Source organism: Chaetodon auriga, chromosome 7 (assembly GCF_051107435.1).
Source record: "Chaetodon auriga isolate fChaAug3 chromosome 7, fChaAug3.hap1, whole genome shotgun sequence".
In the NCBI taxonomy this organism is placed as follows: Eukaryota; Metazoa; Chordata; class Actinopteri; order Chaetodontiformes; family Chaetodontidae; genus Chaetodon; species Chaetodon auriga.
Window position 1 is genome coordinate 17,790,057 of NC_135080.1, and position 27,811 is coordinate 17,817,867.

At 41.2% G+C, this 27,811-nt stretch overlaps 1 protein-coding gene across 2 annotated transcripts; it reads left to right on the forward strand.

Moving 5' to 3' along the window:
- The first annotated feature begins 1,370 nt into the window (after nucleotides 1-1,370).
- sacs (sacsin molecular chaperone) lies at nucleotides 1,371-26,907 on the forward strand. Of its 2 annotated transcripts, XM_076734638.1 has the most exons (12): nucleotides 1,371-1,590; nucleotides 3,811-3,872; nucleotides 4,106-4,214; nucleotides 5,341-5,491; nucleotides 7,790-7,880; nucleotides 7,959-8,044; nucleotides 8,542-8,653; nucleotides 8,962-9,108; nucleotides 9,514-10,999; nucleotides 12,014-12,105; nucleotides 13,228-13,254; nucleotides 14,151-26,907. In XM_076734638.1, the coding sequence occupies exons 3-12, from the start codon at nucleotides 4,192-4,194 to the stop codon at nucleotides 25,700-25,702; spliced, it is 13,767 nt and encodes a 4,588-aa protein (XP_076590753.1). In that variant the 5' UTR covers nucleotides 1,371-1,590; nucleotides 3,811-3,872; nucleotides 4,106-4,191; the 3' UTR covers nucleotides 25,703-26,907. The 2 variants fall into 2 exon arrangements, with proteins under 2 accessions (XP_076590753.1, XP_076590754.1); XM_076734639.1 differs by lacking the exon at nucleotides 13,228-13,254.
- Nucleotides 26,908-27,811: the final 904 nt, after the last annotated feature.

Sequence of the window (27,811 nt, forward strand, 5' to 3'; positions counted from 1 at the left end):
AACTCTCTCTACAAACAAATCCTAATATTGTCTTCACTCTCCTAAAACGTGTCTTGAGATCACAATTAATTTGTGAAGATTGTTGCAACAAGAGCATCAATTGATTTGACAAAAGCCAAGTTGAGACAAAAGTACATGATCATATCCACCTCTGAAAAAAAAAAAAAAAAATGCTGTGTGAACACTGGTGTGTGTGTGTGTGTGTGTGTGTGTGTGTGTGTGTGTGTGTGTGTGTGTGTGTGTGGACCAAGGCAAAGACACAGAGGACAAAAGTTCAGCACTGCAGTAAAAGTGGCCAATTACTGTACATGTCTGGACATGTTGCATATCAATTCCAAGAAATCAGCTTCTACTTCACAAATGCAATTAGCTGTTTCTTACTCGCCTGTCGTGGAATATAAATATTCAAGCTGCTTCCTGTATAATGCAGCATGCAAGAAATCTCTGATTATGATAATAATTTATGGCTAAAATATATGTCATAATAAATGTAATCATATTTTGTTTGTTTTTTATGAAATCATAGAACAATTGTTTCACATTGTAGAAGTGGCCATAAAAATATTCGTATATTTCCTGTTAATGTTTCTACTGTATGTGTTCATTTCCACTGTGTTGAGGTCAAATGTATAGATTAGAGACCTGCACCTCTGAGACACCAGCCATCTATCTGTGAGAGTGTGGTACTACAGTCAAGGCTTCTCCCTCTTACAGCAGGAGATTCAAGCTTTGCCGTTGTCCCCATCTACTGGGAGGCTGGTGTCATGGTTTGTTGGTTGATTGAATGTTGCTGAAAGTTTGGTGTTGTGTGTATGTACTGTCATCTGCTAGGAAGCATATTGAACAGCTCTGCCATTAAGAGGTGTATGGACATTATTTTTTACTATTTGCTCTTATTTCTATATATTGTATTTCTTGCACATTTCTTGTGTTCCGTGCCAGGTGGCCTTCTATTCTATTCTATTCTATTCTATTCTATTCTATTCTATTCTATTCTATTCATATATGCAGTCTATGATTTTGCTCTATACTATTGTATCTATACTGTTAAGTATTATATCATACTTTTGCATACTTCATACATAATGTTCTGTGGCAAGTAGACTCCTGTTTTGTTTCACAGTCTATGACTCTATCTATTCTATTCTGTTCTATTCTATTCTATTCTATTCGTATATGCAGTTGATTATTCTATTCTACTCACAATGTCAGTATATGTATCTATTCTATTAACTATTATATCATATTTTTGCATATTTCACACATAATGTCTCGTGGCAAGTAAACTCTTATTCTGTTCTGTTCGCCCATCCCATATTTGCTGCTGTGTCCCATCGGAGCTTCATTCAGAAGAAGCTGTCGCTTTAAGAGACCTGTGCGTTAAAACCTGCAGTATGAAACTGTCCAGAGGTGCTCACGACGATTAGATGTTTCATTTTGAGGTCATCCCATTCAAACAACCATCCCTTAAGAGTTGAAATCATTGTATTTGTGCAGTGATTTAAAGGAAAGCTCATCCCTCCGCTGTGATGCAGAGGACAGGACGGAGGTGCTGCACTGATGCTGCTGCCAGCATGCTGCTTTCCTAACGTGAGTATCCCTCTCTCTCTCCAATGCGGCATTAAGATGTAGGCTACTGGGGCGAAAGGGCACTGGGGAAACTATTTTAGCTGTAAGGATATTTTAAGATTACAAAACAAGGCATCTTTCTATGCAACAGCTCTCTACATGATGTAAATGAGTCTTAAGGGAAAGTCTCTAATATAGTCGTGGGCGGCGGGAGGCGTTGAACTCTGGTAAGTCTGACGTATTTTTGCATATGTCAGTTGAGTCCTTTTGTACTGCTTTGTGAAAAATAAGGGATTATTATACTATAGAGCTGTTTCTGCGAAGGGCAGATTGAGTACGTGTCTTCGGGAAACCCAAGAAGATGCCACTGAGAGCAGTTCATATTTTAAGGTGATGGGAGTCCTTGACTTTGATGATGTCACTTTTCTCTGTAACCCTGCTGGTTTTGTCAAAAAGCACTGCACCACACTCAAGATGATTTCAATCCATTAGAGAGAGTTTACATGGTCTGTGCATCAGATATTACTGTCAGATCAGTCTCTCGATAGTCAGCAATAAACCAAAATGAATGGACCAAAGAATTTATGAATGTATTGTTTAATGCAGTGTGTATGTTTTCATCATGGGCCTTAAAAAATGCGGCTGATCAGATTTCCGGGGAGAAATCCAACCTCAGCCACTGATTCTCGTCTACAAAGTTGACGTGCGCATCTTCGACTGCAGTGTGCTGGCGTCTGAGCCCATTGCTGTGAGACTACAAGTCCCAGAATTCAGTAGTATCAGCCACTCCGGCTAATCAAAGTAATGCAGCTGCAAGCAGTCACCAGTGGGAATGTGTTTGGGAGTCATCACACTTGTAACCTGCAGTGCCACCTACACAAAGAACAAGGTACTTGACCCTGGGTGTAATGTCATTTTAAATAGCACAGGCCTTACTTGGTTTTGTTGTTAAGCCTAGTTACAGCATTCATTTGAATTAGCCTATAAAGAGTAAAATAAAACTGGGCACCATGACGAGTATGAGTAAAACAGTAGGCTAGGAGTCTGGAGTTCGCCACTAGGTTTAATTCTAATCAATCAAAATGAATAAATGTAATCTAAAGATTATTATTATGTGTCCCCCTACAATATTTTCATCCTGTTTACATTACTATTTCCATTTTATAATCACCTTGATTTCACTTGTGGAAAAAATTGTTCCTCCTGTAAATGAAATGACCTGCCAGAGCACCAAACAGGAGGCCTATCAGAGCAGTTTATAATTGTATTAAACTAATGTTATTAAGCTGCATATTTCCCTCAAGAGTTGGCGGAGAGTGGATCTGAAAGGAGAGGGGATATGGAGTAAGCAGCTAGTAGTGCTAATATTGCTCCTTGTCTGCTGGATGTGGAAATAAGAAACTGTTTACTGCCATGTCAGCCAGACCAACTTTTATTAATAGTTATATATTGGACAGTATTTTTCAGCCGGGAGTGTTCAAGAGGCAAGGGGGGAAAAAATCAATTAATGCATCTTAAAATTCTACCAATCGACCTGACCCTTTGCCGCACAGATGGCCATTGTTTGAAAGGATGGTTTCAAGCCCATCCGAGCCAACTCGAGCCAACTGCCAGTCACTCATTCATCAATGTAATATCAATAGTTTTACTTCCGGAACACTGGGCCAGTACAGTGGAGCAGCGCAGAGTGAAGCTCCCTGGTTCTTCATCTCTGAGACTTTAACTGTACGACGCTAAACTCGCTTCATGTGTATGTTAGTGTACATGAGTGTACGCATTAATAGTATTTAAAATATAGACAGCCAGCTAAAGTAAGCCACAATTAATACTTAACCTACAAGAATGTTTTGAATTTGAATACCATATATTAGCTACTACGCATGCGCAAGAGAAAACTATTGCTTCGTTCCAGTCTGTTTTAGTATTACAGAATTAGCAGAAGCTTACGGAGTACCAAATAAACCCCTCGAAGAAAATATGAATTAAATGTTTTCTGTGACACATCATTGGAGACTCCCACAGAAAAGGCAGGAGAGGTAGTTGAGACCGTTGAGTCCGCCTGATGGGACTTAAGGCGAAACGGAAGTAAGAGGGAGAGAAGCCTCTCGCTTCGTCTCAACAGTTTTTGCTCTCACGCGCAGTCCAATTCATTATTAATAGAACATCGCCTTTGAAGGAGTCAGTATGTTGATGGAGGCAAACAACCATGTCACTTGCTATTGTTGATGTTATTGTTTCCAGGAACACAGACTGCAGTGAAATGCATCAGAGGACCGTTAGCGGCGCGCGCTGGACACATTCAAGTGAGTGGGCTTTGCTGGGATCACCATCCTAAAGAGGCTAAACGAAGCACCCGGCACCGGCTACAAACGGTTCAAACAAAGCCTCTTAGCCACAGTCACAACAACATATTGATTTTATGTGTTGTCTTGTCTCGTATATATCACCATACTCGGGTTGCTATGTGTTTGTCGCATAGTTATGCAGAACAGGCAGGTGTTTTGAGGAAAATAACGGTTCGCTTGTTTTGCGACAGCCGTCTCCCGGGTGGAGTATTCCTGCGCTCGGTGCAGAAGATAGTCCGATGACTGTGTGTGTGGTTGGACACTTAGCAGCAACGACATGGCCAACTGTCCACACCCGTGGTAAGTTTAATGCTTGCTGTAAAATATTCCTGCTAACATTACTATCATCTTGACGGTTAGGTACTGTACTCTACACTGGCTGGTATGTTCAGAACGAGAAAGAGAGGGCACTTTCCAGGCTCACTCCCGTCTGTAATGTGTCGGTCTGTATGTCTTCATGCTGTAAATACTGGTCCAGTATGGTTTGTATGGGCTGAGGAGCTTTTCCCGTGCTGGCTGCCACACCCACTCCAGCTCCCGTGAATGCACCACTGTGGACTTGGCTGCGTGGGTCCAGTGCCCTGCTGCTGAATAAGCAAGAATATTTAGCATTATTGCTGTTAATATGTTGACAGGCTAACTTCTGTGTTTGCCTTACATAAGTAAAACACCCATGCTGGTCCCTTAAATAGCAGCACGGTTCATGCTGAAGAGGGTGGTAGCCAATGGTAGTGTCATGGAGGCAGAGGCTGGAGGGATTCAGATGGGAAAAGGCACAATTCTTTTGAGAATGGGTTCAGTCAACACATTGCCCTGCACTGCAGTGCAGTGCAGTGCAGTGCAGTAAGCCTGCAGGCTGAATATGAAGGTAAACTGAGCTCAAAGTCAAAATCTACTAATGCGCTAATGGACCACTAACAGATGGACCTGGTGAGGTGTCCATTATCATGTTTCTTCCTAACCTAAACTTTGATCAATAATAGCAGTAAGCAAGACTCTCATGTCCTCAAGTTGAGAATAATTTGACACGTCCTTTTCTCCACAGTGGCGATCTAGTCTCGTCAATGCATGCATGGTGGAGAGCTCCAATCAGAAGTGTTGTACATGTTTTGAAAACAAAAAAAGCCTCAACTTAATACTGTACATGCACAGAAGACTCCATCAGAAGAATATGAAACATTATTTGAACAAAAGTAATCAATCTTTATGCACCCTGTCAGCCTAGTGGTGAAGACTCATAGCGTACCATAAACATTCCTGTTTGATTCTGAGTGTTTGTCTGTGTCTGTGTTTCCTGTCTGTGTCTTTACTGTCACTATCAAATAAAGGCAAAAATGCAAAAAGAACCCACACCGCACAGAAATTTCAGTGTGTACACAAAGATTTTACTCAAACCTCAAACAAAATTTCCCTCTGTTTTCTTTAGTTTGCCATGGGTGACAGTTCGTCATGAGTACATTGGCCTGAGGTCCTACCAGGTCTCTCCTTTAACATCTGTTCAAGATGTCAAACAGCTGCTCTACGAAGAGACAAACCTGCCTGTCAAAGAGCAACGGCTGACTCACAATGGGAGAGTGGTGAGTTTTAGGTTATTAGTTAATTATTAGGAAAGATGCCTGTTTAATGTTTCTTATTTTTGGGTTGCTTGTTCATTGTTTCCTCATGTATTGGAAGGCTTTGCTAAAGTATTTCCAGTCATAACAATAATGGATGGTGGATGGTAGATCAAAGAAGAAACTGACCTTTTTTATCCAAAGTGAAGACAAAACACAGACGTCTAGATTTTGAAGTATGTCGTTAAGTAGGGACTCAGTCCTAGGAGTGGTACTGTATTGTTAATGTCATTGTTATTATTATTATCATCTTCGTCTTCTTGGCTAACTAAATATTGGAGTTGTTCTGTGTTTCTGTCACATTTTACCAATGACTTTACAGAGACACAGGAGGAATAAGCGAGGTCTCTTTCTTTTTTGGATGATCCTGTGCCATAGCTGCAGGACAAATGATGTGATCCTGATCTAAACCATTAACAGTACCTTCATTGTTGGGATGCTGTGAGCCAAGTTTCCCCCTCACAGGTTTAATTTGTTGTCACTGTGAATAATGAATTGAATCCTTTCTGTTTTGTTATTGATCTTATGATTGATTTGAGCATGGTGATGGTCATATGATATCTATCTATCTATTTATCTATCTATCTTAACTTGTGTAATCTTATCTTCTGTCATCTTTACTGCAGGCCTTTGTTAGATTCCCACAGAGTAATGCAGTGGTCCTGAACACATTATCAGCTCGGATGGCTGCAGTCAAATAATCTGACTCATACTGTGGGCAACATGACACGGCACCTCATGGCCACAGTGTACTGAACAAAATGCAGCTGTTTGCTGCCTGTACTGTTTTATAAATTAAGGTCTTGCTAATTACCTTACATGCTGTAAAAAATCTTATTTTGCATCAAACAGGTATGTCAGTCGTGTTAATGTGATGAATTGGTTACTTTTTCAGCAGATAAACGTACTGTATGGCTCTTGTGTGGTAGTATGTGATGGCTGTGTCAGTGATCCCCCCTCTTAGGGCTCAGCTGATGGAAAGCACCAGGTGGTGGTCAGTGCATGGCAGCCCCCCTGATCTCATACGCAGAAATTAGCTGCAAGCCACACCCACAAACTAATACAAAATAAACACACAAGGTCAAGAGTTTTAAATAAAAGGAATACTTTAGTCCTGAATTCTGTTCTGGCTTTCCGTTGTGCCCTCCAGATGTAAGTCTGAAGCTCAAGTTGTGTTCCTGCTGTGCCTGATGCAGTTAATAATGTGCAGTAGTCTGATGGAGGAGGCCTCGTGCCAGACACTGTACTTAGCTGAGGAGTGGTATGTGCTTTAGGAGAAACTGAAAGGAAAGTTAAGCTTGTTCTCTGTGAGTTTCAAAGGCATTCTTCATTGTAAAAGCCTGTGGGTGCTCTCAAATGAAATAAAACATTCAGTCCAGAAGCCAAATGTGGAAAAACACTTTAAACTAGTGTACTGAATTTGGCCACAATTCCACACAGACATCAACATGAAGGAAGTACGACTACTACTACAGCTTGTAACCTCTTTGTTTGTCCCAAATTATGAATTAAACATTAATATGACATTAAGGCTGAAAATCATCCATCCTGAACTGTATAAATGATTATTGAACGGTGCAGTGACCATGATTAGGATGATGACTGAGGGTTTTGCTTATGCAGAGCTCAGTTTGCCAGGCAGCATGATGATGTGCAAAGAAGACTGCTGAGTGCAGTGGGTCACAGTGTCACCTTGAAAGGCCTCAAACAGCGGCAGCAGCAGTATTCGGCCCCGTCCCAACTCTGGCTCCCCGCTGCATCGATTCTGAAAGATGCACCAGGAAAAGACTGTCACACTAATATGTGCAATAATACAACCCAAAAGGTTTAACAGTTGCCGGAGTGAGAGACTGATGATACATTAAGCTTGATAGGAGGAATAATAAGTCTGTTAATAGTTGTCATAAACATGTCAGTTGTAGTTGGCTTTCAGACTGTTTTATGAGCACATGGAGTAATAAAATAGAGTTTATGACAGAATTAATTTTTTCATTGTTCGCGATATCTGTCATAATAATATTATTCTGACACGGTGCAGGACAGTCAATAAACACAAAAGCAATTACTTTGATGAGCTGAATAACTTTGTATTGAATTAGTTTTTGTGGAGTCAGTGCTTAATTTGTTTTTTGGTTTCTGTACATTTCCACAGGACTTTTTCTCTACATAACAGACCAGATCATTCAAATAATTTGATTTCCTTAATAAGACAGTTTTGTGGTGTGTTAAATTATGCTTTGCCCCTGTATCAACCCCTCCTAGCTGGATGACAGTGTGCAGATCAGGACTTTGGTGCCTGCAGGAAGCCCAGAAGTATCTGTCACACTGGAGGGAAGAGGGCTTAAAGGGGGAGGTAGGGTTGCAACCACCACATATTTGCAAAATAACCAAGTCTTATAACACTGAGGCTTACTCAGCTTGGCTCTTACAGGGAGGTTTGGACAGACTACGCCGCCACTCGTTGAATTTCTGAAAGATATTCTGAGGAGGTATCCTGAAGGTGGGCAGATTCTGAAAGTAAGTGTCACGCAACATTGTTATTTCACATTTTTCTCAGACATTAAATGCATTTAGCATCATTGTTTTGTGGATGTTGACCTGATACAATTCTCTCAAACAGGAAAAAAATGTTTTTATTCTTAGTACAATTGCCTCTCTTTTAATTATTGTGTTGACAGGCTGTCATGGTCAAAATTTCTCCCAGACAAAGGCTACAGTCAGTAACACAGATGACATGGGATTTGGAGTGAGAAAATATGTCAAGCTTGTGCAAAAACAAAGGGCATAGTTTTATTTTGGCTTTACTTGCTGGCATCAGCTATATTACCATACATGGTAGCAGCATTGCAGGGGCAAAGGGATGACGTCCCACTGGGGCCATCCACTCTAATAATGTGCTCATTTTACTGCAGTGCTTTTTGGATAAAAGCATCCACCAAATAAGATGATGTCATCGTGTAAATTGCATTTCTTCCCTGCCTTCACAAATGTATTTTTTGCATTTTATTTTGAAGGAGTTGATTCAAAATGCTGAGGATGCTGGAGCCACAGAAGTCAAGTTCATGTACGATGAGACAGAGTATGGAGTGGAGTCACTGTGGTCGCCTGACATGGCTCAGCATCAAGGTGAGTAGTTACAGTAAACAACTAAGCACCCCAGGATAGTCCAGTGATCAGTGGTAGTCTTTTTTAATTGGAGGACATAAGCCCTTGTGTTGGCAACAGTCTGTATGCTTACGTGTCGTTAAGCAGGTGTTCTGGAGGTGATCCTCTCCTCTGACCTCTCTGTGAGCAGGCAAAAGGGAAAAGACAAATACATTTGTTACAGGGATTATTAATATGATACATTATTACACTGTACCTTTACTGAATATGCATTTTCATATTGTCAGGATTTGTTTTTGCTGACCTGGTTTTAACTTCCTGTATTGCAGGTACAGCATTGTATGTCTACAATGATGCTGTGTTCACTGTGGAAGACTGGAATGGGATTCAGGAAATTGCGAGGAGCAGGAAGAGAGAGGATCCTTTGAAAGTTGGACGATTTGGGATTGGCTTCAATTCTGTGTACCATGTTACAGGTGAGGACTGTCCGGAAATGCTAATTATAATTTCTTTTATCAAATAGTTTATATACATAGATATTTCATACATATTTAGACATATATTCCACATATATTCATACATATTTGTATACATAGTTTCTTACAGTATAGCCTGTTTCCTCATGTAGTAGGGCAACAAAATATTTAAAAAAGCCCAGGATGACATGCCTGCACAAAATCCAAAGATATTCAGTTTACAATGATACATAACACAAAAAAAGCAGTGAATCCTCACATTGGAAAAGCTGGAAGCAGGGAATGTTTGGCATTTTAGCATGACTTGAAATGAAAACTGTAAACATTGAAGTTGTCATTTAAAACACAATATAGAATTAACAGCATGTTTAAGTTTTAATGAATAGTTTTCTTCTCAATTTTTAGATGTTCCCAGTATATTCAGTGGAGACCAGATTGCCATGCTGGACCCTCATCAGACCTTGTTTGGAGTGAATGAGTCTGGACAGTGTTGGAACTTGAAGACAGATATTAAGGAGATCACAGAACTGGCTGACCAGTTTGCTCCCTACATCGGGATGTTTGGGAGCTCTGAGAAAACCATTCAGGATGGCAGCTTTCCTGGAACATTGTTCCGCTTCCCGCTGCGGCTGAAACCCTCGCAGCTTAGTGGCAACATTTACAACAAAGAAAAGGTTTTGGAGCTCTTTGAGTCTTTCAAAGTGGATGCAGACACAGTGCTCCTGTTCCTCAAGAGTGTTCAGAAGATTTCCTTGCATGTGCGTGAGTCAGATGGTACAGAACGCATGTTGTTTCAGGTCACAGCAACAGAGAATACCGATGACAAGTTAGAAAGACCGAACGCGCTGAAAACACTGGGTCAGGCTATAGACAGCTACAGCAACGGTGTTCTCAGCTCCACCATCACATGTGTCACTTACCAGGTCAACATAGAGACTCAGGATGAAACAGCTAAAGAGCTTCAGAGGATGACATGGCTGGTTTGTAATGGAGTTGGGGGCAGAGGAATGTGTGCTGAGTTGGACTCTCTGGCAGATGATTTGAAGTTCATGCCTACTATTGGCATCGCTCTGCCTCTTACCCTGATTAACAAGGAAGACAAAGGTGCCACATCTGGTTTCTCAGGACGAGCTTTTTGCTTCCTTCCCCTTCCCCCTGGAGAGGAGAGTGAGACAGGGCTTCCAGTTCATGTCAGTGGCTTCTTCGGTCTCACAGACAATCGTAGGAGTATCAAGTGGCGGGAAGTGGACCAGTGGAGGGATCCAGCGGCCTTGTGGAATGAGCTGCTTATAATCACTGTCATCCCGAGGGCGTACTTCACGCTTATCATTGAGGCTATCAAAAGGGTTGAGACAAAAAAGGACCAAGACTTTCCGCTGTCCCCCACAGGGACCTATGGGGCCTGGCCAGACCCTAAGCAGGTCAAGTCCCGCTGGAAACCCATCCTCCAGCCGCTGTTTAATGATTTACTGCAGCAGCAAGTAATCTATTCCCTCAGTGAGAGCTGGATCCAGGTGGACCAGGCTGTGTTCTCAGAGCTGGACACAGACAAGGACATTTCAGAGACTGTGATCAACTACCTCCAAAGCTCAGGAATGCAGGTGGCAAGGGTGCCTGTGGCTGTGGACTTTGTCTTGACTGCCTACATGACTGAGTCCACTGAAGTGAAGAAGGTGACTCCATCTTTGTTGCGGCAGGTGATCAGGAAGTACAAACACAAAGGTCCCTCAAACGAGAAGCTGCTGCTGCTGGAGTTTGCACTTAGTGACGGCAATTACAGCGACCTGATTGGACTGGAGCTGCTGCCACTGCAAGATGAGACATTTACAATGTTTTCGTCCTCTGTCAGTGAAAAGGATTCCATTTACATTGCATCTGAAGAATACCCCAGGTAGAGATAAAGTGAAATAATGTATTTCCAGTGCACTGAGTCGCAAAGACAGTCTGTTTCAACTAAGCTTTTACAATTGACTTGACACTGACCAAATTACATCAAGTCTTTAGTCTCCAGTAATTCAGCGATTGGCATTTCAAGCAAAAACATTTGATATTCACTGGGAACTGTTCTTCGTAGACCCTCCTTTCCCTGCTCGTATACGCACAGAGACGCACACTTGTCTTAAGACACACTTATCTTAACACTTTCATGATGACTATTATAAAGCACTCCCTGTTGAATGCACATTACAGTGGCACGAGACACCTTCTTGCTACAGTACCCGATGAACTACATCACATCCACACAGGTTAAAAACAAGATAAAATACAAAGACAAGACGAAAGTCGTATAAACTATTTGATAGTTTAATGACTCCAAAAATCATTATCCATTCCAAACCTTAATGTACATTTGCCTTTGACTTCAAAACTGATTTTAATGGGTGCAATCAATACAAATTAGTTTTTCAACCTGAAGTGAACTGCAGCAGTTATTTATTTGAATATTTTATATTTTAGACCAGTTTAAAAACGATGCATCCGCCTGAAGGATCACTTCAAATGGAGAAGTTGTGGTTGATTACATGATTAGCTGCTGGCGTTGCTTCTTCCTTTGAAAATCAGACAGTAATTACATGCAAATTGAAACCACAAATTGAATGACAGCCATTGTGCAAATTTCGCTGTCTTTTTATGCACATCAATTTGGCCCTCGGTGTACCTTCTTAGTATTCAGATGTTTGTCTTTTACACAAACGTCATCGAAATGTATTGTTTTTTCTCAGTTATATTACACTGAATGGCCAGATATCAAATGACTAGATCAATGACAGCATCCAGCCATGTATATGGAAATTATTCAGCAGTAAAACACATGTACATAAAAATACACTGACTAAAAAAACACTTGCATGTAGAATTGAATTTGCAAAATTTGTCACCTTTTTTTCTTCTTCCTTGTCCTAAGGTCTCTGTTTCCAGGACTTGAGGGTCGGTTCATATTGGAGAGCATCAAACCTTCAGTAATGGACAGTTTGAAGAAAGCGGCCAAAAGCAGAGGTAATGTAACATAGTTAGTATATATAATCTGCATCACAAAAAAAATATGTGTAAATATCCTTGGATCTAAGGAGGAGACTTTAGTATTATAAAATATGTTGACCAGTTTATTTGTTATCTTAACAATATCTGACAGTAAAGCTGTTCCTAAAAATCTGTGGTTTAGCTCTTTAGGGGCAACTATGGAAAGTATGATTTATAGTTAAGTATAAAATGTATGAAGTCAAACTGAAACAGAAAAATCCTTACTGTGCCAGTGATGGCTATGTGGGTTATGTGACTTCAGCCATGTAGAGTGATGCTGGGTCACCTTACTCTCCTGCAGTGCCAGCAAGGCATACAATCTGGTGCTGCTGATAGATAATTTAGGAGGGTGAGCATGATTGCTGGTGAGCTGATTCCTGGAAGAGTTGTTTTTGTGCTACACATTCCATTCGATCCACAAGATCAGATCCTAAGTGCACTCACTGCCATACACCACCATGATTATGACGAAGGCAGTGAGCCAGGCAGGAGAAATATGCTGAGTAACAGATTTGTCCTGTAAAATGAAAGACTCAGAGAATACTGCAACAATGTGGATTTTTATTATTTTTGTATGGATGTGGGATTTTTTAAGACACATACAATAATATTTCCACTCATTTTGTACAGTCATTTACATAGTGTCTACAGTATCTTAATTTTCAGATGCATCCCATATCTGTTACAAATCTGTACTCTCCTGCCCACACTGGCCCCACCCCTGTAGATGATGTTAGAGGACCACTATGGAGCTTTGGAGTTATCACCTGATCTCCCGTTTCCCACCCCCTGACTCACTCTCTTACTCACTCTCCACAGCACCTATTTTTCCAAACTGTTCATTAAGTTGAGACAGGATGAAATAATTTAGCATCATATACTGATGTGAAAGACTTAAGCAGAACACAGCCATCATTAGTGTTATTAGTTACAACTGTGTTTTTCCAACTAAGACAAGTCAAAATGTCTGCTGTGAAAAAGGCCTATGCATTTGTAGATATTAAAATGTTATTTTTTCTTTATTTTTTAAATTTAATTAGTACAGAGATACAGGGTGCAATTCATCCCAGAACTCTAAAAATGTCACTTGAATTACAGTGCAACAGTATCTTTGGGGGTGCTCAGGTAGGTTTTTCAGTGTGTTTAGTTTTGAACCTTGCTACTATTAACATAAACTAATGCATGATTAGAAATGAGCACCATGGTAACTACAGTCAGAAAACTCTCACTGATATGAGAAGTACAAAAACAACCACACATATTTAGTTTGTGTCCAATCAGTGAAAAACATTCACTCATTATCATTCCAACATATAATTTGATAAAGGTTTCCTGCAGTGTTTCATGGTGCACTTTATGACTTACAATGTTTTAGTAGTTATTCTCTTTTAAAAATGGTTTCCCTCACACAGAAATGATAAGAATGGGATCAAGGATTTTGGTGTAACTGTGTGTCTGTGTGTGTGCGAGTGTGCGAGTGTACAGAACATGGTTTGTGCAAGTGTATTTGCATGGCTTACGTCAGCAATATATCCTGCAATATTGCTTTAAGTCATACATGTTGAGTATGCACATACTTACTATTTATACAATTTATTATATAGTATTTAAATGAAGTGATTCTTGTTTGTGTAGGATTGCTCTGTAATTCATTTAGAAACTGACTTAAGTCGATTGTTAAGACAGTTTTGACAGTTATTTCCAAAACGGCTGCAATGTTTTTGCAGTTTTAAAATGGTAGTTGATTGAAGGCAAGTGACAGCCCACAGTGTTTTGCAATTTTAGAAAGGCTTTAGAGAACTGTCAATCATCTGTTGTGCCGTCGGCTTGACATAACATCTGCCCTAAGAAAAAGCCTGTTGCACCTTGTCATACCTCAGTGAAGCAAAACTTTCATGTTCAGACTGCTGCATCATGCAATAACAAGAACAAACCTAACTTTGTCAGCTTTTGTAGTTAACGTTTAGCAAAGTATATAATAATAACTGAGGCTAATTAAATTTTCCCTGTTATTTGAACAGGAAGACCATGTACTCAGCTACAAGTGCTGAACCCTGAACGATCAGCTCGACTCATCAAGGATATCCTATCAACAGCCTGGCCATCTAGAGACTTCATTGTCCAGTGGGAACCAGGAAACAGAGAGTTGAAGCATCCTACAGTTTCCTGGCTGAAGATGATTTGGAAGCATCTCTACATAAATTTTGCTGATGACCTAAGTACCTTTGAAGACATGCCTTTGATCCCACTTGTGCCACTTGAGGAAAGCATGGACGTAGTTATGCTTCTGCGTCTCAAAACTCCATCCCCCATAATTCTTGTGGATGAGGAGGAGGCACCGCTTTCTGGAAACCTTCTTGACATCATGGAAAAGCTTGGAGGAGTAGTGATAAAAAAGATGGATTCATGTTTGCAGCACCCTCTGCTAAAGAATTACATCCATCCTTCCTCTCCTGGTATGCTCCTGCAAATTATGGATAGATTGTCAACACAACGATTGTCCAGCTTAGTCTCTTCTTTTACAGTCAAAGAGAAGATTGCACTCAGAAACTTTCTCGCAGGACTGTCTGACATTACAGAGAGGGAAAAGCATACCCTGCTTGAGCTTTCCATCTTTGAGAAAGTGGGGGCCTGCTCTGGAGGTACCTCAGCATTTACTTCTCTGAGAGGAGCTAGAGCTTTACATCATAGAGCCAAGTATCCACCAGATGTGAAATTATCTGTAAATCTTGTGGGTTGCTGTGATGAGGAATCAATCCGCCTCATCAAGATGCTAAATGTAGAACAAGTGAAAACAACAGAATGTTTGAAGATGATTATTCAGGATATTGAGAGGGGGTTCTACACAACAGATGAGATAACGCAAATCATGCTTTGGGCACTCAAGCATCTGGCATTTCTAAAAAATGAAAACTCATCTGTAATTGGATGGCTTGCTGCTCTTAAATTCATTCAGCTGCCTTGTGGAAAGTCAGTCAAAGCCTCTGATCTTTTTGATCCTGAGCTGGAGATTTTACAAAATCTCTTCTACATGGAAGAGAAAACCAGGTTTCCCACAAGTACATTCACATCTTCCCCTGATATTCTTCATTCACTCAGACAACTGGGACTAAGAAATGAAGTACAGCTCAGTGAAAAAGATGCACTCAAAGTGGCAAAGAAGATAGAGGAGTTACAAAGCAGCAAGGAACCTGAATGGGACTCCATAATCAAAAAGGCAAAAACACTCCTGCAAATACTTAACAGACAAACCAAGCTGGTAAAATCAGCTGATGCTCAGACATCATTGCTTAAACTGAAATGGGTACCTGTCTGCAAAGAAAGACCTCCAACTTACCCTAAATCCCTTGCTTGGTTTGGAGATACTCTCAATATCTGCTCTTTGTCTGAAATGTGTGACATATCCCATGCAGTGCTTGTGGGATCTGCAGTTGCACTGGTTGAACACACATCTGCAGGTATGAAGAAGGCACTGAAACTAACTGTAGAGCCACAAGTGGATCAAGTGTTACAGCACCTGAAAGCTGTAAATGACTGGCATAAATCTCAAGCATTCACGACAGAGGACTGGTATCAGTTCCAGCAGATCTTGTTTGAGATTTATGGTTTCATGCAGGCTCATCTTGAGGATGCAAGAGAAGCAATGAAATCACTGCCTTTTGATTGGGTGTGGACAGGAAAGACATTCTCATCACCAGGCCAGACAGTCCTAAAGCCCCTCCCTGACCTTGACTTGCAGCCTTACCTGTACTCCCTGCCAAAGACAATTAGGAAGTTTCACAAGCTTTTCAAGTTTTGTGGTTCAGTTGAAGAGGTTGTCCCAAGCCATGTTTTTCAAGTCATCAGCACCATCCAACAAAGATGTGAAGGGGAAATTACCAAGGAGGAAAGCAAACATGATATCATACTATTAATCAACATCCTGAGATGGATGTACAACAGTCAGATACCTGTAGATACTGACATGCATGTGCCGATTCTTTGCTACAAGGACCCAAGCAAATTAGCAATGAAGCCAATTCATGAATGCACCTACTGTGACATCAAGGTTGACGACTTGAATGACTTACTTGAAGATGCATCGGAGCCCATTATATTGGTTCACGATGACATCCCCATGAAAACTGCAGAGTGGCTGAAGGTGCCATGTTTGAGCACAAGGTTGATAAACCCAGAGAACCTTGGCTTTGAACAATCAGGCCAACGTGAGCCTCTAACAGTGAGAATAAAGAATATATTGGAGGAATATCCATCTGTAGCAGACATTTTTAAAGAGCTCCTCCAGAATGCTGATGATGCGAGTGCAACAGAGTGCAGTTTCCTCATTGACATGAGAAAAAACGCTGACATTCGAGAGAATCTCCTGGACCCTGGTATGGCTGTTTGTCATGGGCCCTCGTTGTGGTCTTTCAACAACTCTGTATTCTCAGACACAGACTTTCTGAACATTACAAGGTTAGGTGGATCAGTGAAGAGATGTGAAGCAGACAAAGTTGGAAAGTTTGGTTTGGGCTTCAACTCAGTTTATCACATCACTGATATCCCCATCATAATGAGCAGAGAGTTCATGATCATGTTTGATCCAAACATCAATCACATCAGCAAGCACATCAGAGACAGGTCGAATCCAGGGATCAAAATCAACTGGAGCAAACAACAGAGAAGGCTGAGAAAATTCCCCAACCAGTTCAAACCTTTCATTAATGTCTTCAATTGTCAGCTTCCTCTAGCTCAGGATTCCCCGTACAAATACAATGGTACACTGTTCAGACTCCCATTCAGAACAGAGCAGGAAGCCACACTAAGTGAAATCAGTAGTCTGTACTACAACACCACGGACATCTATTCCCTGGTTGATGAGTTCAGTATTTGTGGCCATCGGTTCATTCTGTTTACTCAGCATGTTGGAAGTATGGTCTTAAAATACCTGAAATATGAGGAAATAAATCCAGCAGGAGCACAAGATGTTGTCTCCATCAACAAAAGTGTGTGGTCTTCCAAAGCCTCATATGGACCTCTGAGTATCTTAAAATCTGCAGCAAAGGTTATGAAGAAAGTAGCAAGCACCAACAAGGTACCTGCTGATGTTCCCAAGTCCGGGTGCATCATACGTGTTATGGTGGAAGAGTTTCATAATGTGTTCAAACGCATTGTTGATCTCCACTCACCACTGTTCAGAGGTTCAGAGGAAGATCCTAACCAGTACTTTGAAATGGCTGCCAAAGGTATTCAGACAAGAAGACTCACAGATGAAATGCCCCAAAAGGCGGTCGAGGTCACCAACTGGCTCATTTGCTCATGCATGGATGTAACTGAGGCACTCAAGTTTTCCCTCAGTGACAGCGGAAAAAGACTTGGACTAGTGCCTTGTGGAGGAGTGGCTGTTCTGCTCTCAGAAGAAGAGAATCGTAAATGGACAGTGAAGACAAATGCCACACCAATTGGTGAGGTCTTTTGTTATTTACCTCTCAGAATCAAAACAGGCCTACCAGTTCATATTAATGGCTGCTTTGCTGTAACATCCAATCGCAAAGAGATCTGGAAGACTGACACCAAAGGACAGTGGAATTCTGTGTTCATGAGACATGTCATTGTCCAGGCCTATTTAGCAGCACTCGCAATGCTACGTTCAATGGCTGAAAGTGGAGAACTGCTCGACTACAGCTATTATGCAGCATGGCCAGATCCAAGTCAGGTTCATGATGACTTCACGCTGATCAGCCAGGGTGTCTACCAGGAAATAGCCAAAGGAGGTGACAGTGACCATGCAAAGGTTTTCTCAGACGGCAAAACCTGGGTGTCAATCAAGTACGTCAGATTCCTTGATGATGCCTTACTCTGTAGGCCAGACATTGGTCCTGCTGCTTTCAAGATATTCTTGAAATACCTCAAGAAGAGTGGCTCACAAAACCTCTGTGCTGTTGAGCTGCCTGATTGGGTGAAGGAGGGATTTGATGATGCTGGATGTAAAGGGAAGTTGATGGAAAACACTGTGACAGAGAAGCAGTTCTTTTCAGATGTCTTTTTTCCTCACATCCAGGAAATCGACAAAGACCTTCGAGATCCACTAATGCATTACGTTTTGAATGAAAAACTTGAAGATTTTGCATCAATCCTGAGGGTTACACCTTGTATCCCATGTTCTGGCCCCAGTAAGGAACTGGTTTTACCCTCCAGGCTCATCCACCCAGAGGGAAGAGTTGCTAAACTCTACAACACTGATGATGGAAGATTTCCCGAAGGGACTTCTAAAGACTACCTAAACCCTGTGTGTTTAGTGAAGCTGGTGCAGTTAGGCATGGTTAAAGATGATCTATCGTGGGAGGACCTGACTGAACGTGCTCAATCTGTGATTGATCTTAATGAAAATGATCACATAGCTGCATGCTTTCGTAGCAGTATACTACTCAGTCTCATCGATGAGAAACTGAAGGTGAGGGATCCTGGAGCAGCAGAACTCTTAGACAAGCTACAGGACATCAAGTTCCTTCCATTCCTGACAAGACCTGCCGGCTTCTCACTGCCATGGCATGGGAACAGCTTTTCCCCAACAACAATGTTCTCTGCTAGAGAACTCTTCACAACTGAACATCAGGACACAGTGTGTCTGATGAAGCCAATCCTGAATGAGAATTCCCCATCTTTCAAAGGTTGTGGAACAATGTCATTGGCTGTGAAAGATTGTCTTGGTCTAATAAGGAAGCCTGCAGTTGGACTGGTCATCAGTCAACTCAAGAAACTGTCTCAGTCATTTGATGGTGTTACACTGTATCAGGAAAACATAACAAATGCCTGTTACAAGTTTCTTCATGAGGAAATGCTACAGGATGAAAATGCAAAAGGACAGATAACTGAGGAACTGAAAGCATTCAGTTCCATCCTGGTGGAGAACACATATGTCAGTCCCTCCAAAGTTGCATTCCACTTGAATTTTGATGCAGCTCCACATCTTTATCAGCTACCAAACAAATACCGAAACAGCTGTCGTGAGCTCTTTGACAATGTTGGGGTACAGCCCAGCTTCACAGTCGAGGATTTCTCAGCAGTTCTTGAAACTGTGAAGCAAGAATGTGGGCGAAGGACACTCACCGAGGAGAACTTCCAGCTATGTCGCAGAATTATCAGTGAAGGAATATGGAGTTTGATACGAGACAAGAACCAAGAATACTGCCAGGCAAATTATGGTGGGATTCTGTTACCTGACTCCAGTCTGACATTGCAGCCATCAAAATCACTGTGTTACAACGACTGCCCTTGGATCAAAGTCAGAGACTCTTCTGTGAAATACTGTCACGGGGATATTCCAAGAGAGGTTGCTGTGAAATTAGGAGCAGTCCCAAAACGTCACAAAGCCTTGGAGAGGTATGCCTCTAATGTCTGCTTCACTCCACTTGGGAGTGAGTTTGGACAGAAAGAAAAACTCACAAGCAGAATTAAAAGCATTCTCAATGCTTACCCATCAGAAAAAGAAATGCTGAAAGAGCTGCTTCAAAATGCAGATGATGCCAAAGCCACTGAAATCTACTTTGTTTTTGATTCAAGGATACACCCCACAGACAGAATATTTGATGATAAATGGATCCCAATGCAAGGCCCTGCCCTCTGTGTATATAACAACCAGCCTTTCACAGAGGATGATATCAGAGGTATACAGAATCTCGGAAGAGGAACAAAAGAGGCCAATCCAGGCAAAACTGGTCAGTATGGCATAGGATTCAATTCTGTCTATCACATCACTGACTGCCCATCTTTCATATCAAACAATGACATTCTGTGCATCTTTGATCCACATGCACAGTATGCACCTGGGGCTACATCTGTGAGTCCTGGAAGAATGTTTAGAGACTTGGACTCTGACTTCAGATCTCAGTTTTCAGATGTTCTAAACCTTTACTTGGGAGCTCATTTTAAGTTAGAACGCAGCACCATGTTCAGATTCCCCATCCGCTCTCCAGAGATGGCAAAGATTTCAGAGATCAGTTCTGTTCCTGCATCAGACAGAATGGTACAAAATCTTCTGGATAAGCTTAAAACTGATGGTGCCGAGCTTCTGATGTTCCTTAACCACATGGAGAAAATATCAATCTGTGAAATTGATCATGCATCTGGAGAACTTAAAGTGCTCTATTCTGTGACAGCCAAAATAACTGATGGTGATCGGCTAAAACGCAAACAGTTTCATGCGTCTGTCATTGATAGTGTAACCAAAAAGAAGCAGCTTGCTGCAATCCCAGTCCAACAAATAACCTACACAATGGACATAGAGGACACTGATGGAAATTTAACCACATGGATGATCTGCAACCGATCTGGCTTCCCTAACATTGACAATGTCTCAAAAGGTGTGGTCTCAGCTCACAAAAATGAAGACATAACTCTATTTCCACGTGGAGGGGTAGCTGCATGTGTAAGCCACAACTACAAAAAGCCCCACAGAGCCTTTTGCTTTTTGCCCCTTTCACTGGAAACTGGCTTACCTTTTCATGTCAATGGGCATTTTGCCCTAGACTCTGCAAGAAGAAACCTATGGAGAGATGACAATGGAGTTGGGGTAAGGAGCGACTGGAACAACAATTTGATGACATCACTGATTGCTCCTGCCTGTGTGGAACTGCTGATTCAACTTAAGCGTAGATACTTCCCGGGTCCTGATCCCACCATGACCATACTACAAGGAACACCGCTTCATGTTGTTAAAGACACATTGCGGAAATATCTGTTCTTCTTCCCAGTCAACAGACTTGATATACAGCCAGATTGGTACTGCCTGGTTAAAGCAGTATACAACTGTATCCATGCTGACTTGAAGCGCCTGCTTCCTGTTGTTAGAGCAGCACACATGGACAACTCTGACATGCACTCTGTCATTTACATTTCGTGGGTGAATACATCCACTACTAATAAAGGCAGAGCTTTTTTTGATAATCTGCTACAAGATGAGCTTCAGCACTTAAAAAACACAGAGTACAACATCACCTCAAGGAAATCTGTGGCTGAAAATGTCTACAGGCTGAAAACCTTGCTTCTGGATATTGGTTTCAACCTTGTTCACAGCTGTGATGAGACAGCAAATCTCTACTTCTGTTTGGAAGATGCAGGGATACCAGTCAGTTATGTGACACCAGAGGATGTCCGCAACTTCATTCACACTTTCTCATCACCAGATACATCTTGCCATGTTGGAAAACTCCCCTGCCGTCTCCAACAATCAAACTACAAGCTAGTTCATAACTTGAAGCTTGTAGTTGACTACTGCTTCAAAGATATAGACGTAAATGAAGTCAGAATTGAGGGTTTGCCTCTGTTGATAACAATGGACAACATGCTACAGGTGTTTGATTCCAAGAGACCAAAGTTCCTGACACAACACCATGAGCTTATCTCATCAAGGAAAGAAATGTTCATGAACACATTGTACATCAGGTACAGCAACATCCTTTTGAAGGAAGGAGTTGCAAAAATCTTTGACATTAGCTGCTTTGGTGACTTACTGGGGTCTGTTCTTCCAAGAGAGTATCGAACAAGGATCCCTGTAAAGTGGAGAGACACCTTTGCAAGTGAACCTTGGCTGAAGAATGTTTGGAACTTCATCAGTGAGAATATTGCTGTTAAGGACGATCAGGTGGACATCAAACCCAGCTTTGACATGGTGCTTGACATTCTTAAAGACTGGGCTTTGCTACCTGGAATCAAATTTATGGCAAGAGAAAAGATAGTTGTCCCTGAGCATGATGTGCTTTTGCCACTGAGTTTGATGAACATAGCCATATTTCCACAGGGCCAAAATGACAAAGTCTTTCACACCCTAATGAAAGCAGGGTGCATTCAACTTGCAGTGAGTAAAATATGTGTCAAAGAGAATCCCATCGTGCCTTTTCTGGCACAACACACGGCAAACATTGAAAATCCATCAAGTGTTCTGAAAGCTGTAGAGTACATGATTCAGACATCTGCATTCAAGGCAGCAAATCTGACTGACAAGGACTTTGAGGCTCTCCTGTTGTATTTTAACTGCAACCTATCTAACCTCACACAACAGGATGCACAGAGCCTAAAACTGCTCCCATGTTTTAAATCAGTTAGTGGGAGATACATCAGCATTGCAAACTATGGGGCAAGCTATGTCCTTGCAAAAAGTATTCCCACTGCAGACATTGAGAAATGGGCTCACACAGCCTCCTCTGCCTTTCTTGCAGATAATCCACAGCTGAAAGAACTGTACACCTTCTTAGGCTGCATGCCAATTGATGACTTAGAAATCTACCTTCAACATCTCCTGCCAAAGTTTGAAAGTCTTTCCTATGATGCCAAAGTAGAACACATTGTCAACTTGAAGGAGAGACTTTTGTCAATGGAAGAATCATGCGAGATGAAGGATCAGCTCTATGAGAAATTGGAGGGACTGATGTTCATCTATGACTACTCGAACAGACTCAGGCCAACCAAATTTTTCTATGATGAAACAGTGAAGGTCTTTGAAGTCATGCTACCTGCAAAGTCATTCATACCAAGTGACTTTTTTAAGAAAATTGAGCAAGTGTCAAAACCCAAGAATGGGACACTGATGCTCACTTCGTGGATAACCTTTCTGAGAAATATTGGTCTCAAGCATGAAGTGTCACAGCAGCAAGTTCTTCAGTTTGCAAAAGAAGTCAGCATCAAAGCCCAAACAGAGAGCTGGACCAAAGAAAAAGTGCAAACCATTGTCGATGTTCTCTTGAACCACATTTTCAAAGAGAGGACAGACTTGTTCCAGGGTACTTTTCTCAAAGAGCTCTCAATGATACCATTCCTGTGTCCCGAGAGAGCCCCCAAAGAACTCATTAAGCTTCATTCGCAGTTCCAAGAGATGACTGGTACACTTCCTCTGATTCGCTTCAGTGGGTCTCAGGTAAATCCAAAATTCAAGCAAACAGATATCATCCACTTGCTTTGGACATCTTGCCCAATTCTACCAGAGAAAGCTACACCATCAAGCATAACGGACCAGGAAGGAAGCACTCTCACTGGACAGGAACAACTTGACCAAGTGCTGAACATGTTAGGCGTCAACTTGGACCCACCGTTGGAGAAAGTCATAAGCAACTGCAAGAACATCTGCAACATATCCAATCCAGATGATGAAATGGTGAAAACCAGGAACAAAGTTTTAAGGTCCACCTACGAGTTCCTTAATGCAGATAAAAGAGATTTCCGTTACCAGCTCCGTGGGGTGGCTTTTGTCATGGTTGAAGATGGCTGGAAACTGCTGAAACCTGAAGAGGTTGTCATTAATTTGGACAACGAATCTGACTTCAAACCCTACTTGTACAAATTACCTCTAGAACTTGGTACCTTTCATCAACTGTTCAAACTTCTTGGGACAGAAGACGTTGTGTCAACTAAACAATACGTTGAAGTGCTGTGGCGAATTTACAGAAGTTCCGAGGGCAAGCAGCTTGACCCAAATGAAATGAGAACTGTGAAAAGGGTTGTTTCAGGATTGTTCAAGTCTCTCCATAATGATCCTGTGGAAATTCGCAAAGATCTTGAGAGTCTCAGAGATTTGACATTTTATCTGCCAAGTCATGATGGTAGATTAGCAAAATCCAGTAGCTTGGTGTTTGATGATGCTCCACACTACAAGAGCAGAATTCAAGGTAACGTTGGAGTTCAGATGCTTGTGGACATGAGCCAGTGCTATCTGGGCAAAGATCACTCCTTCCACACAAAGCTGATTATGCTACTTCCGCAGAAACTAAGGCCTAGACTGTTGAGTAGCATTCTTGAAGAGCAACTTGATGAGGATTCCCCAAAAATGTGCCAGTTTGGAGCTCTTTGCTCACTTCAGGGTCGCCTTCAACTGTTGCTGTCATCAGAGCAGTTTATCACAGGACTGATTAGAATAATGAAACATGAGAATGACAACGCATACCTTGTCAATGAAGAAAAAGCCATACGTCTCTGTAAAGCACTTTGTGAAGGATTGAAAGTCTCTTGCTTTGAGAAACTCCAGACAACATTAAGAGTGAAGGGATGTAGTCCCATCCCACACAGCCGCAGTGAAACACTAGCCTTCCTCAAGAGGTATGGGACAGCTGTGATTCACCTTTACATTCAACACTCAGACAGCAAAGATATTAATTTTCTCTTAGCACTGGCAATGACATTGAAGTCTGCCACAGACAACTTGATTTCAGACACATCCTATCTGATTGCCATGCTGGGATGTAATGACATCTACAGAATCACAGAGAAGCTGGACAACCTTGGGGTTAAATATGACTCAACAGAGCCTTCACAACTTGAGCTACCCCTCCCTGGAACCCCTATACCAGCTGAGATACATCACACACTCCTCATGGATCCCATGAATGTATTTTATCCGGGAGAGTATGTGGGTTATCTTGTAGATTCTGAGGGTGGAGACATGTATGGGTCCTACCAGCCTACCTATACATATGCCATCATTGTTCAAGAAGTAGAAAGAGAAGAGGAGGAAAACACTAGTTTCCTTGGAAAATGTTTCCAGATTGACATTGGTTACAGTGAGTACAAAATAGTCAGTTCCCTCGACTTATACAAATTCTCAAGACAAGATGAAAGTACCCACGTGCGAGACACCAGTGCCCCATCAACTCCTACAAGTCCAAACAGTCATTCCTCTGGTCTACGAATGGTCCCTCCTCTTTTTGCTGGTAAGGAAAACCTCAGACCCCCCCCTCAAAAACAGTCACCAAAAAAGATCAAGCTTCATGCATTGCCTGAGATTCTGAAAGAAGTGACCTTAGTAGTTGAACAAGCCTGGAAGCTTCCAGAGACAGAGAGAAAGAAAATAATCCGCCGACTTTATCTCAAGTGGCATCCGGACAAAAATGCAGAGAATCTGGACATTGCCACAGAAGTCTTTAAGCACTTGCAGAACGAAATCAACAGAATGGAGAAACAATCTTTGGCTGATCAGCAAAATACAGACAGAGCTTCCAGAAGATCCTATTCCACATCATCATCCCGTTTCCAGTCAGAAAAGTTCTCATTTCAAAGATTTTATTCATCATGGAACCAAGAAGCAACAAATCACAAGTCAGAAAGGCAACAGTTCAGGGAACATCATACAAGCTATGCAGGTTCGTCACACTCTCACCGTTTCTTTGTGCCCCCTACTTTCAAGACAGTTGGGAACCCTGTGGAAGCCCGCAGGTGGCTAAGACAAGCAAGAGCGAACTACTCGGCTGCTCGTAATGATCTGCATAAAAATGCCAATGAGTGGGTTTGCTTCAAATGTTACCTTGCTGCAAAGCTTGCACTGATAGCTGCTGACTATGCAGTCAGAGGAAAGTCAGACAAAGATGTGAAACCAACTGCTCTAGCTCAAAAAGTTGAGGAGTATAACTCCCACTTAACAGGCCTTGCCAATGATGTTCAGATCTTGGAAGGATATGGTGTGGACAGCCTTAGAACTCGCTATCCTGATCTTCTGCCATTTCCACAGATTCCTAATGACAGATACACATCTGAGGTGGCAATGAGAGTGATGGAATGTACGGCACGGATTATCATAAAGCTTGAAACATTTGTGCAGCAAAAAATATAATACTGTTGTTAATGATAACAATGAAACTACAGTATGCATAGCTCCTCTGTGGACTAGAGGACACCTGTGGCTGTGTGCAATACAGATCATATATATCACTTTGAATAAAACTGAAGTATCCAGCTGGCAGCTTATGGTAAATATGCAGTTTCTACCTGTGATGGGGGTGCTGTGGCCCATGCACAGTAAATACATGTATGGCTCCCATAACTTATTAGGCTGTGTCAGTATAGATTTGCTGTAATATGTGAAAAAAACATCTGCACATGCTGTACATACAAATGCCTAAGCAATACATTTTGTTTACCAAAGTCCCCACACTGAATATATTTGCTCTGAGTTAGATTTAAAAGATATGCTGCTTTTTTACTTTATCTTTTATAGAAAAAAAATATCTAAATATATATATTTTCTTGCTACAGAAAACCAGTTGACTGTACTGAAAGGATGTGCTTATAATAAAGAAACAGATAAACTCTAAATGTCAAATACTGCAATGACTGTCATGCAATTTGTCCTATTTACAAGATCTCAGCAAGTCAAGGAAATTACAATCGTTTGTAATTTTTCTTTTTTGTATTTTTATGGTTGATTTCATATCATTTCTGTAAAAGTTGTACATTTTCTGTAACATAGCCAGTCACTGTTTATGGACAAAGCACTTTTTTGAAACTTCTCCGCATGTACTCGCATTTGCACTTGTAGAGCGCTTGTGTCACCCCAGCAACTTGGGAAAATCCAACTGTGAATGGAAAACCGTTTATGTTTAAAAGACCTTTTTTGTGTATGTTTTGTTTTGTTTAAGCTATGTTAAATGTTTGTTGTGCTCTGTACAGTACCATTTGGTGACTGTTTTGCATCATTACCTTTCATATAGCAGCATTAAACCATGTTCATACATTTTGATAATTTTAACTTTTCAGGTTTAAGGAACCTAGAACAGCACCAAACAGTGGTGCTGGTGTGTTTTTACTGTATTATTGGCTTTATTTTACTGTTGATGTGACGGACTACACACACACTGACCACATATTGTAAATGTCATTCTGACACAATTTGAAATGTGCTTCTTGGTATCCATTGTCTTATTACACCTCAAACTTGAGGTGACAACCAAGGTTGTCTCTGTCAATAAACCACAGAGAACCTTAAGTATCATACATGTTGATGTACACTGTGCCATAGGAAGGCCAAATAAATTCCCCTTAAATAAACTGTGTCCGTTTTTGTTTCTCAACAAGACAATCTGGGATTGAAACTACAGTATTTCAGCACTTGTAACTTGTAAATTTTGTATTGCATCAGTTTTTAATACTTAAATAGTTTTTCTTATGTTTGCAAGCAAAAAGCACTCTTTGTTCTTGTAAGTGAAGAAATAACTCAGTTATAATGTAATCTCATTATTGATTTTGATACGGGATTGTCAGACAGTAGGTTCACAGATGAAAAAAGAAAATCTGATTTTCTGATATGACATTATTTTTCGTTGAAGTCTTAACAGTCTTAATGAATCCCTCCACTTAAGAAATGTGTAATTCTGAGCCAGATCTGATACAAATCATGTGAGAGTATATGGCTGATGTCATTAACAGGCCAGATTATCAAGTATCGTCATATGTAGCTGAGCATAAACGGAACAAATCTTGGCTGCAACAAATACACATTGGAACCTGTTGAACAAGGTCAGAAATTTTGTAGGCATGAATCCTTAAGTTTGTGTTGATGGTCAGACCATCTGTTCTGTGCATCCTGGTGGCACTGCACAGTTTTTCCACTAGAGGGGATTAGAGAGCCAATAAACATGGTTAGGAAATGATCAAATTTCTATCCATGACAACTTTAGTGCATAGCAGAGCATAAGAAACAGGAACTTGTAAAAATCTGTTACCATAAGATTTTGTCAAGAAAACGTGAGACCAGTTTTCTGAAAAACAAATATATGAGAATGAACGGCTCTGATAGACACATCATAGAAGAATAGCACAAAGTTTATTCAACATACAAAATTAATAAATACACATTACACGCTTTATCAAAATATGCCAGAACATAGGTGAGAACTGCATCTACACTGACGATGATAACACAACCCCATGAGATGTTAACTAT

Bases quoted from the DNA above. Each gene is read 5' to 3' on its own strand.
- sacs (XM_076734638.1), top strand. From the start codon at position 4,192: ATGGCCAACTGTCCACACCCGTG. The intron at 4,215-5,340 runs GTAAGTTTAATG...TGTTTTCTTTAG, and splicing joins GCCAACTGTCCACACCCGTG to TTTGCCATGGGTGACAGTTC. The intron at 11,000-12,013 runs GTAGAGATAAAG...CCTTGTCCTAAG, and splicing joins GCATCTGAAGAATACCCCAG to GTCTCTGTTTCCAGGACTTG.